Source organism: Diachasma alloeum, unplaced genomic scaffold (genome assembly GCF_001412515.2).
Source record: "Diachasma alloeum isolate Michigan unplaced genomic scaffold, Dall2.0 Dall_scaffold_00368, whole genome shotgun sequence".
Taxonomy (NCBI): domain Eukaryota; kingdom Metazoa; phylum Arthropoda; class Insecta; order Hymenoptera; family Braconidae; genus Diachasma; species Diachasma alloeum.
The window spans coordinates 753,214-763,615 of record NW_021680507.1 but is presented as its reverse complement, the minus strand read 5'-3'; the positions used below and the strand labels follow the sequence as shown (position 1 = coordinate 763,615).

The window sequence follows — 10,402 nt, the reverse complement described above, 5'->3', positions numbered from 1 at the left end:
ATTTTTATCTATACAGAATAATAGTCCACTCTTATTCTGTTTATTCTAACGATAAGGTCTCTTGTTGATTTGTTTCCCTGGTACCAGGGTCGAAAAGATTTTCTATAATATTTGTCGAAATATTATAGAAGCACGCCTTTCCCTTTTCTATTTACAATTTTTTTGGCTTGTTTTTTCATCTTAATTGTTGTGTTCCACATGAACAACTTGAGAAATCGATTCCTTGATGCTGTATCAATAAATAATATTAGCTTGTCTCAGTTTTACTAACAATACTTTGACTTATTTCGCCTACAAAACGAAAAGGTACATTTTATTTTCTAAGGTTTTTTCGGCCGTTCGCATGTCATGTCGGAGTCAGTGGTTAACACATTTCCATAAAGTTCTACGAATTTCTCGAGGGGACATGGCTCGTCGCATCTGGGAATCATTATTCTTTTCCGGACGGGGGGGATTCCTAGGTAGTAGTATATCTGCAACAGGAAAATCATGAATATTCGTAAACTGGTGGACTTTTTTTGAAATTTCGTGGAAGATCTTATAGTAAATCCGAGGGGCTAGTCACTTAGGAAATCACTGGACCACTCGACTGGGAATCAAGGAAGCAGTCACCAGAAATCAATGGAAATCACTGGAAATCAAGCGATTTCCATTTTCGGTAGTGATTTCTAAAGATTTCAAGAAATCATCGGAAATTAATAGAAATCATAAAGAAATCACGTGATTTCCGAAATCATTAGAAATCATCGAAAGTTCAAAATCGAACTCGATTACAGCTCGATTGAATTTTGAGTGGACCATGAATATTCAGAAACAAAATCACATGAATTTTCAATGTTTCCCTGAATTTTCCTGGTTTTTATGAATTTTCACAGAATAATTGAACTGAAAAATCAAGTATTTTATTGATTTCCAGATCATTTAAACAGCAAATCAATGGAATATTTGATTTTTCAATTACATGATTTCCTGAAATTTCAGTGGAACTTGAAAATTGTAAAAATTCGAAGAGCGATTTTCCCCCACTCTTGAAAATCTTTATTTTGGACTAGTTTCAGGATAGAGTACTTAGAGTGACTCAATTTGGAGCTTTCAAGTTGTTTGTAGCAATGGCAAGATCAAAAAAATTACAGAAAAACCGAAAAAATATTTTTTTCACAATGGGGTACTTTTCTTTTCTTGAAAATTTTTGGAAATTTCATAATGGAAACAGCAAGTGCTCAAGACAGCAGTAACACTCACCCTGACGTAGTATTTACTCATTTCTTCGAGCAATTCAACAAAAATTGCGCTGGAGTACTGAGGCACGTGGTGGTTATCGTAAACCCCGAGAGCCAGTTGAAGAAGAGCAATATGTGTCTCGTGCCCACTTACTATCACCATCTTCACATCAGGTGGTCCATCTCCATTGATTTTCGCCAGCATATTGTCCGTGAAGTTCTTCAAGATCATTCCTAAAATTTGGAAAAGTTATACTATCTCGATAAAATGGACACTTCTGACACTTTTTTTTATATATTAATGACTTATTGAGTTATCAATGAAATGGAATCATTTGTTTTTCAATGGAAAGTACTCCTCTTCCCTTTCGTCTTAATTCAAGACTGAGATGAATTGATAGAGCTGTTTCCAAGTTATTAATATTTGTTGTGTTTGAGAATTAAAAATTAAAAAAAAAAAGGAATTTATTTTCTTTTTTATTTCGAATCGAGTGAATAAATCGCATTGATTTCCCAATTCTCCACACGGCATCATCCACGGAATGCCTTGTCACCAGATATTATTTCGAAATGCCAGTGAATCAGCAGCTCGGCCAATGCACCCGGACATTGACCGAACTGCAGCCTATACCGATTCCGGAATTATTAATCAGTCTCGTCCTAGCTTCATCAAGGAACGTACAAAGGGGCGAACTTCTCGAGATTGATTGATACTTGATTCCGGAATCAGTTAAATTCCCTCTGCCCGGCGCTTATCGTCAACTCGAGTATTTTGGGATTATCATTGATCACAACTACGCACACCTTCGTAGTGATCAATCCCACGTTATTATAAACAATCTAACTCTTCCCGGATCCGGCAAACGAGGTGCGAAATAACTCGGTCCCGTTCTTCCCAAGTGGAGTTTCGTGCAAGGACACATTCAATCTTTTCATCAATTTATTGTTAAGTCAACGACGCGGAGATCACTGTCGTGATAAGGATAAGACTACGCAATTGTAAAACGAGTGGATGTATGAGTGTGAGTGTTGAGCGGAGGAGGTGTAAGTAGTTATTGTATTTTGGCCATTGTTATCATTTTCGAGTCTAGTATCATTAAATTGGTTTTCTTTCATTATCTTTTATTATTTTCCTGATCCCGAGGACTGAACGGCAAGTGCAGATGTGCCCAGCACTTTAAAGTATAAGTATCCACTAAATAAAAATATTATTTTGTGGCTACTAGGTCGAACCGTGTTTATTTATAGTAACAAATAAACTCGAATTCGCCCGAACCGCAACATATTTTAAAAAAAATCAAGTGTCCATTTTACCTGATCCTCCCCTATGCAAAATAGAAGAAAGTCCCATGACTTATTTCAAAGCAGAAATTGCGGTTTCACTTTACAACGGTCCCTAATTAGATCATTTCAAAACTGGATTCATTTATACTATGTTATTTTATTTTATTTTCTTTCTACTTCCGTCTTCACAATTGGATTAAATTAATTTTATTCATTCTTGTTGATATTATATATATTTTTGTTCCGTAATTCACGCGTTACAACATTGAATGAAGAGGAATTCCCCATAGATCACGTGAGAATACAGATCGACAAACAATTTTCGATGATCATACCTAAAATTTTGCATTTCTTTCTTTTTCTTTAAATTAATTAATAGCAATGATCTGAAAATGTGAACGAATATGAACATTTTACATTCCTTTAATCTCATTTCAATGGAAACGTAGAAGGAAATTGCAAAGAGAGTTCGATCATCATCAATCAGTATCAATAAAATGAAAAAATCGATTTTTCTATGTCTTTTTGAAATCTTTCAAATTGTTTTTTTTTTCTTAAAAAATGAAGGGAGATCAATATTTTTAATTTCTGTGATCGTATTCCGTTCACAGAAACAGGAAATGCGGGAAATGTAGAGAAGGAAAATCAGAAATAAATTTAAAAAATCGGTTTTTCAGTCTTAAAAATTTCAAAACGTTTTTTTAAATAATGAAGAAAAACCAATGTATTTTCTTTCTATTATCTAATTCTGATGGAAGAAAGTGAAAAGAGGAAGAGCAACGAGATCAACACGAAAACAGAATTTTTAATTTTTCAATGTCTAGGGAAAATTTTTAAATTGACATTTTTTTCGAATAATGAATCAATACCCATAAATTCAATTCCTATCCTCACATTGTCATAGAATACACAACAGAATAGCAAAGAATTCAAATCGGCGATGAAAAATTTTATCGGATTATTATTATGTAATAATAATAATTATGACTGGGTAAAGGCTAATGAATTTAAACCTCTTTGAATCAACTCATATATCAATATTAGCTGGCGTGGCCCGGGAAAATGTTTTTTCGGCATCTTATTTTTGAATTGAAAATGATTTGTTAATTTATTCGTCAATGGTTTCCACAGCTTAGGAATACAAATAAAAGTCATTAGCTTCACAATTTCCATAAAATTTATGTTATCACAAAACTTCTATCGTTTATAGATAGAGTCCAATGACAAATATTACCTCCATTTAAAGCCTTCAACCTGTCATTATAGCTCATGAGTCGATAATGCAGAGTGGCCACATCTAATAACGACCCATTCGGAAAGATTCCGGACGTCCACTTGGGAAGCTCAAGTTCCATGGCTTGGAACGACGCTAGCCCATTGTAGAGACTCAAGAATTCTCTGGTTGTGGAAATCGGCCTTCCGATCCATTCAGACACGTTTTTTGCGAGACCACTCAATTTCGCGACTTCCGCTTGGACTTCGGGGAGAGCTAAGACAGCTTCAAACTCTTTTGTATGCCTAAAAAAATTGTTACAATTCCGTAGTGGAGAATGTTAACTAACTGTAACTTGCATTATTTTCTATTTTATCGGAATGTTTCAACTGCCTAGAGCAGATTGTCCGCTACACCGAGAACTTTTCAGAAGTGAACTTTTCAGGCAGGTATTACGAAAATATCGCTTATGAAGAGAAGTTCGTCAAGAAATATTTTGTCCATAAGTTAAAAAATTGTTATCATATCATCATTATGATTTTATTTAAAAATTAATAATTTCTTATTTCTTACAAAAATACCTAGATGAGTATCGAATACCGAAGAAGTAGTGCTAGAGATGACAGTCCTTACATGCACAAAAAATAATTTTTTTTGGCAGAACTAAATTTATTTTGGAGACAAAAAAATTTATTTCAGGGCAGTCCCCAATTCTATATATTTTTTGTAATTGTCAACTTCGGATTTTTTTTATGCAAGCAAGACTTGTTGGAGAAAATGTTTTTGTTTTCTTTCGGTGTACGAAGAATCTACTCTCCAAATTTTGTTAAACCCCTTAGATTCATCAAAATGAAAATCGTGGAAGCAGATTTATTTCAGTTTTTTCCCTCGACTATTTACTAACTTTGGACAGTCTATCGCAAACAGTAGAAAATCCTCGTCTCGACGCAGGTAATCGCACACAATTGGCTGCCAATTCAAGGTCGGGTGCCACCGCTGTTCAGGTACAGGAGGGTACATCCCCGCCAGGACCAGTTGTAGAGACATTTTTATCCTGTCGAAATCCGAACTGTGGGTGATGATCTCATGGGAATGGTATATCTTGCCGAGGAACTCATTATACTGCTGACGGATGTAAGCGCCCAATTCGTATTCACGTAGCTTTCCTCTCTAGGCAGATAAACGAGTTCGATTAACCGGTAAGTGGTCACATAAAGCGGGAATCCCTGCCGTTTTTCGATTTCGATTTTTTCTGACGGCTGTTGCTCTTTTATGTCCCCATTTTCTAATCATTGAAGGTTCAAAATTACTCATGAGCGAGAAATGAATTACAGTAGAGGCTTCGTATAAGATACCTTAGGGACAGTAGGAGAGCGGAATTCCGGGAACCCCTATGCCCCCACTACGCGCGCCCATAGAGAGGAGAAAAATAGGGATCAGCGGGTTTCAAATAAGATACCTCGCTCGTTGCGCCTGAATTCAATGAAATTTTCATTTTTACTGAATGAATATCGATAACTAATCAATTTATATGTGTTTAATGTTTCGAATTTGTATCGTCTGCGTTCCCTTTATTACTCTCTAAACATAACCCCGCGTGATAGAATGGCAGCTGATGTTGGGGGTTTGTTGTAGACTCGAGAATAATCACAGACGAAAAATTACAATTTTGAGATGGGAAAAGTGAAAAAAAAATCGATGTATATTTTCATTACTTGAAAAAAGTGGTGTGACCCCCCTTAAGGTCATTAGACACTCATGAACACTTCGTTCGTCCCTCCCGTTTGACCCTTAAGGGTGCCAAGTGAATTTGAAAAAAGATTCAAAGAAAAATTTTTCTTTCCCTCCATCATTGGAGAAATATGTATTCATCCATCCGACAAAATTTCAAACCCGCAACCGGAAAGACATCGAGAAAATAAATGCGGAAAATCCTCTATTTCGTGTGACGAACCTCGAGAAAGCATCGAATCAAATGGGTACGGCGGGTTCAAATATCTCTCCTATTCACCCCGGTACCCCAGTGTTTTTTGGCGCCATCACATTGAACACATTATTCCCCATATCTTCAAATTTTTTCAAATTTTTCTTGAGTTCCTAGGGGGTTGAAACGTTCAATTTAATCAAAACTCCACATGAGGCCGTGTATGAGACTGATTTCGTTTATTTCATTTCTCGATATCCATAAGTTCTAAAATTTTAAAATTGTCACCGATGTTCACCATCTGTCTAATACTATTAATTAAAAAAATTATAACTTTGTTGGTGAATGTCAATTTTCAAGGTCATCGCCAAATTCACTTGGCACCCTTAACACCGTCCGATCCTTATAACTACTCTCTTCCCGTTGAAAAATGACCGGGGCCATAGGTATCTTATAAGAAGCCCACGAAACATAAACATTCGGGAGGCGATAAAAATGCCGAGAGTGGGGGTAGGCGTCAAGCGCTCGGAGCGCGAGGTATCTTATAGAGAGGTATCTTATACGAAACCTCTACTGTATTTTTTCCAACTTTTTTTTTTCAAGAAACGGTAAAATACACGAGGCGGGGATTCCCTTATCGAAAGGTTTTTTTAGTGTTTTTCTTAGATGCGCCTCACTTGAAATGCAAAACACCATGAGGAAAGTTTGGTCTACGAATCAATATCTATCGATTAAAAAAAATTAGCCACTAGTACGTCAACAATCACTTCGTGAACGCAAATCGATGCAGTTTGCAGCTCTATAAGGATTAATTCTCTTGTCACCACATGCGACCCACGACTTCGTCACTGTCGCGGAGATTCACCGCCGGGTTATTTACGCTTCAGCGTTGCCCAATTCACTCTACACTGCCCGCGTAACGGCAATTTCATTGAACATGAGAAAAAATAATTCATCTGTTGGGAGTATCTCATGTTCTTTAGGAATTCCGGGAATTACTGATTATTATTGTTTTAATACTACTATAATTTTTTAGACGCTTCAATTGAAAAAGTCATTTTTAATTGAAAAAGTCAATGACAATTAAAGAAAAATGACGCACTGCTCCGTTTCCCTCAAGTGGTGACCAATCAAGGTTTAAAATTAGACTTAGAGTTAAATTTTGAAGGTGAAAATTTGAAATAAATTCTAAACAGAAGTTAATATGAATAATCACATTCTGGTTGAGTTCGTGCGCAGTTCAGAAGCGGCAAATAAACCCAGAGTACTATAAGAAAATTAATTTTTCATCACTTGTACGTAAAGTGAAATTTTACGCAAGTTTACACTCATTGTGATGAAAAATATCGTTCGATACTCATGGGATTTTGACTCGTGGAAGGTTTAGGATGCGGTAGTGTCTCTCGCCGAGTACGCGCTCATAACAGAATGGAGCGCACGGGAGAACCGACCGCACTCCTATACAGCTAGAGTAGGTCACCTAAAATTCAATAATTAATTACAGCGTAGATAATGCTTTCAGGACACTATTTTTTTTCTGAACATATGAGGTTAGAGGACGAGCCGAAGACGAGTTCTGTAATCATATGAGGTAGAAAAGTTCCCACGGCCGTGTGTCGAACAATATTTTTTGTCATTAGGCCCGAAAACCTCGCGTCGCTCGGTTAAATCGCGGTTTTCGGGCCTAGTGACGAAATATTTATTTTCATCACAACGTCCACAAAGTATTTTCTGACGAATGTAATTATAAAGCCACATTCGTCAGAAAATACTTTTGGACCGTGTGCTGAATGCAATTTTTCGTCAGAAGGCCCGTAAACCGCGATCTAACCGAGCGAAGCGAGGTTAGAATCGCGGTTTACCAGGCCTTCTCACGAAACAGTAGGGGAGGATGGGGCAAAACGGCCCCCCTTCAATCGTCAATATTTTCCGATTCAATAATCCGATTGGGATGAGTTAGAGCTCGTTTTGAAGAATGAAAAAATGTCTTCAAAATGAAGTTGAAACTGGGAATTTTCACAATGTCATTCACAAGTTATTGACAATTGAAGGGGGGCCGTTATGCCCCACCCTCCCCTATATTTCGATACGATTGCGGGAAAGTGTTTTTGGGCCCGTGGGAGGTTTATAGCACGAGCCGAAGGCGAGTGATATAATCCCACGAGTCTAAAAACACTTTTCCCGCGAGTATCGAACCCTATTTTTCATCACAATGTGTGGGAAGTGGGGTTTTGCGCACGCGGAGCATGCGTAAAATGTAACTTCACACACAGCGTGATGAAAAACACTTTTCCACACTTGTATCGAAATATACTATTTCGAGAATACAGAGAAAATTAAAACGTAGAAAAAAATCAATTCTTCCAAGAAAATGAGTTCTTGGCAGAAGCATTTTTTTCTCAGTGTATACTCCTTTAGCGGGACGCTTGCAATTGTTTGAATCCACCATTCAAAAATTGCAAGCCTTACAGCAATTGCTCCTTTAGTTTTTTTACACTTTAAAGCGTGGCACGGAGTCATCAAAAGCGTCAAACGGGAGAGTTGAGCGAAATAATCATGATGGTTTGACGTGAAGCGAATTGATGATAAAGTTGAAGTAGTTACATTGTTCAATTGTCCAATTCCATGAGGCCAGAAGGTTGAATTCACGTAGGGGCTAGTCGGAAATGATTCAAAGGGATCTTCACTGGGAGTTCGATCTCCATGACGGAAAATCTGAAATTCATACAATCACATTTAGGTGAGACTGCTATGAATTAGCTGTGTAGGAGTTGAATTTCAAAACACTAATTCGTAATTGTTGCTGCACACATTTTTTCAAAAATTTTGAAAGCGAAACCTTTGTACACTAATAGAGTGATTCATTTATTCCAAACGAGATTCGTTAACTATTAATTATTACCAATAATCTGAAAATGTAAATGAATATAAACATTTTACATCCCTTTGACCTTTTTTCAGTGGAAACGGAGAAGAAAATTACAAAGAGAGATCGATCATCGTCAATCAGTATCGATAAAATGAAAATCTATTTTTCTATGTCTTTTCAAATTGTTTTTCCTTCTTAAAAAATGAAGGGAGCTTAACATTCGTAATTTCTATGATCGTATTCCATTCACAGAAGCAAAAAATACGGAAAATGTAGGGAAGGAAAATCACAAATAAATTTAAAAAATCAATTTTTCAATCTTGAAAATTTAAAAACCTTTTTTTTTAGTAATGAAGAAAAACCAATATATTTTCTTTCTATTATCTAATTCTGACGGAAGAAAGTGAGAAGAGGAAGAGAAACGAAATCACCACGAAAACAGAATTTTTAATTTTTCAATGTCTCGGGAAAATTTTTAAATGATCTATTTTTTCTAATAATGAATCAAAACCCATAAATTCAATTCCTATCCTCACATTTTCATAGAATACATAAAAAAAGTAAAGAATTCAAATCGGCGATGAAGAATTTTATCGGATTAAAATTATCTAATAATAATAATTGTTGTAATCTTCTTTTAGCAGAATAAACTATTCGGTTTGAATGCATTAATAAAAAAATTTATGAGGAATCTCATTCGAATGCGAAAATGCGACTTTAGTCACCACCGCGGGAGAGTTCCGCCGTGTTATTTAGGTTCCAGCGTTGCCGAATCCACTCTACACTTCCCGGGCGCGTTTAGCGAGTTCCCAGCAACGTCGCGCAACAGGCAATTTCATTTAACGCGGGAAAAAATTGTTCACCTGTGGGAAATAATTTTTTTTATGTCGCGCCGTGCAATAAGTCGAGTGTATCGCACGCTGCGCTTCGCGCAGCCTGCTCAAAACTCGACTTCTGCACGACTTGAAATAAAATATTATAGAGCACTCGGTAATAAATTTCGTTTTCAACGAATGTGTGTACAGACCTCGCCTTCGGCTCGGCTTGTAAACTACACATTCGTTGAAAACGAAATTTGTGCCCTTGTACTCTAATGTACTATTATGTCATTAGGCCCGATAAACCGCGATTCTAACCTCGCTTTCCTCGGTTAGATCGGGGTTTTCGGGCCCAACGACATAAAATATCATATGTCACACGGTGATAAAAGCATTATCTGGCGAATGTGATTATAATGCCACATTCGCCAGATAATACTTATCGCCTGATGACATAATATACCTTTCTCCCAGAATTAAGGATACAATATTGAAAAAACAAACACTAGAATTTTCCAGATACTTCAATTGACGAATTGAATTTTGCTCAAATTTTTTCGGTCAACCAGTCGATGGCAAGATGAATAAAACGTCGTGTTGCGGCAATTCCCTCGCATGGTGACCAGTCTAGGGTTAACGCTCATAGTAGTCTCTCTTGACAAAAGCTGTGCTCAAACCCGGCATAAATAACAATAGAAAACGAATGCCAATGATTTTTATTACTCACGATATTCAAAAACTTCAGCTCCAGTCCAATACTGACGTGAAAGGAGAGTAGAAAAATAATAACCGCTGGACGAGTGATGAATAACATTGCGATAATAAAAAATGTCTGGACAATAAATAAAAAAAGTATTTATTACTGAATATTATTCGTGAGATTAATACTTCAAGAATGAATATTGCAAGACTCTAGAATTATCAATATTCCCGCATGCCGGTCTGTCACAAACTGCACTCAGACTTTGTGCTTCCATCAAAAGTGTGCTGAAATTATCAACATTACATGGACAAATAGTATATGTGCGCAAGAAAATTGATAAACGGGCTTGGATTATTGCTTAAGAGCGGAGG

The 10,402-nt window shown here is 36.6% G+C and overlaps 1 protein-coding gene across 1 annotated transcript; it reads right to left on the bottom strand.

Annotated features, from left to right (window-relative positions):
* Positions 1–247: 247 nt before the first annotated feature.
* Positions 248–10,271, bottom strand: LOC107041587 (venom acid phosphatase Acph-1). The gene is made up of 6 exons (XM_015262198.1): positions 10,056–10,271; positions 8,246–8,356; positions 4,622–4,887; positions 3,739–4,022; positions 1,243–1,454; positions 248–473 (listed from the first exon to the last, which is right to left on the bottom strand). Exons 1-6 carry the CDS (start codon positions 10,140–10,142, stop codon positions 321–323), a joined length of 1,113 nt encoding a protein of 370 aa, XP_015117684.1. The 5' UTR covers positions 10,143–10,271; the 3' UTR covers positions 248–320.
* Positions 10,272–10,402: the final 131 nt, after the last annotated feature.

What these genes read in the sequence shown, in the direction of transcription:
- LOC107041587 (XM_015262198.1), bottom strand. Translation starts at nt 10,142, where the DNA reads ATGTTATTCATCACTCGTCCAGCGGTTATTATTTTTCTACTCTCCTTT. An exon ending in AGCTGAAGTTTTTGAATATC is followed by an intron (nt 8,357 to 10,055) that starts GTGAGTAATAAA and finishes TATGAATTTCAG; the next exon opens with ATTTTCCGTCATGGAGATCG. An exon ending in TGAGTAAATACTACGTCAGG is followed by an intron (nt 474 to 1,242) that starts GTGAGTGTTACT and finishes TTCCTGTTGCAG; the next exon opens with ATATACTACTACCTAGGAAT.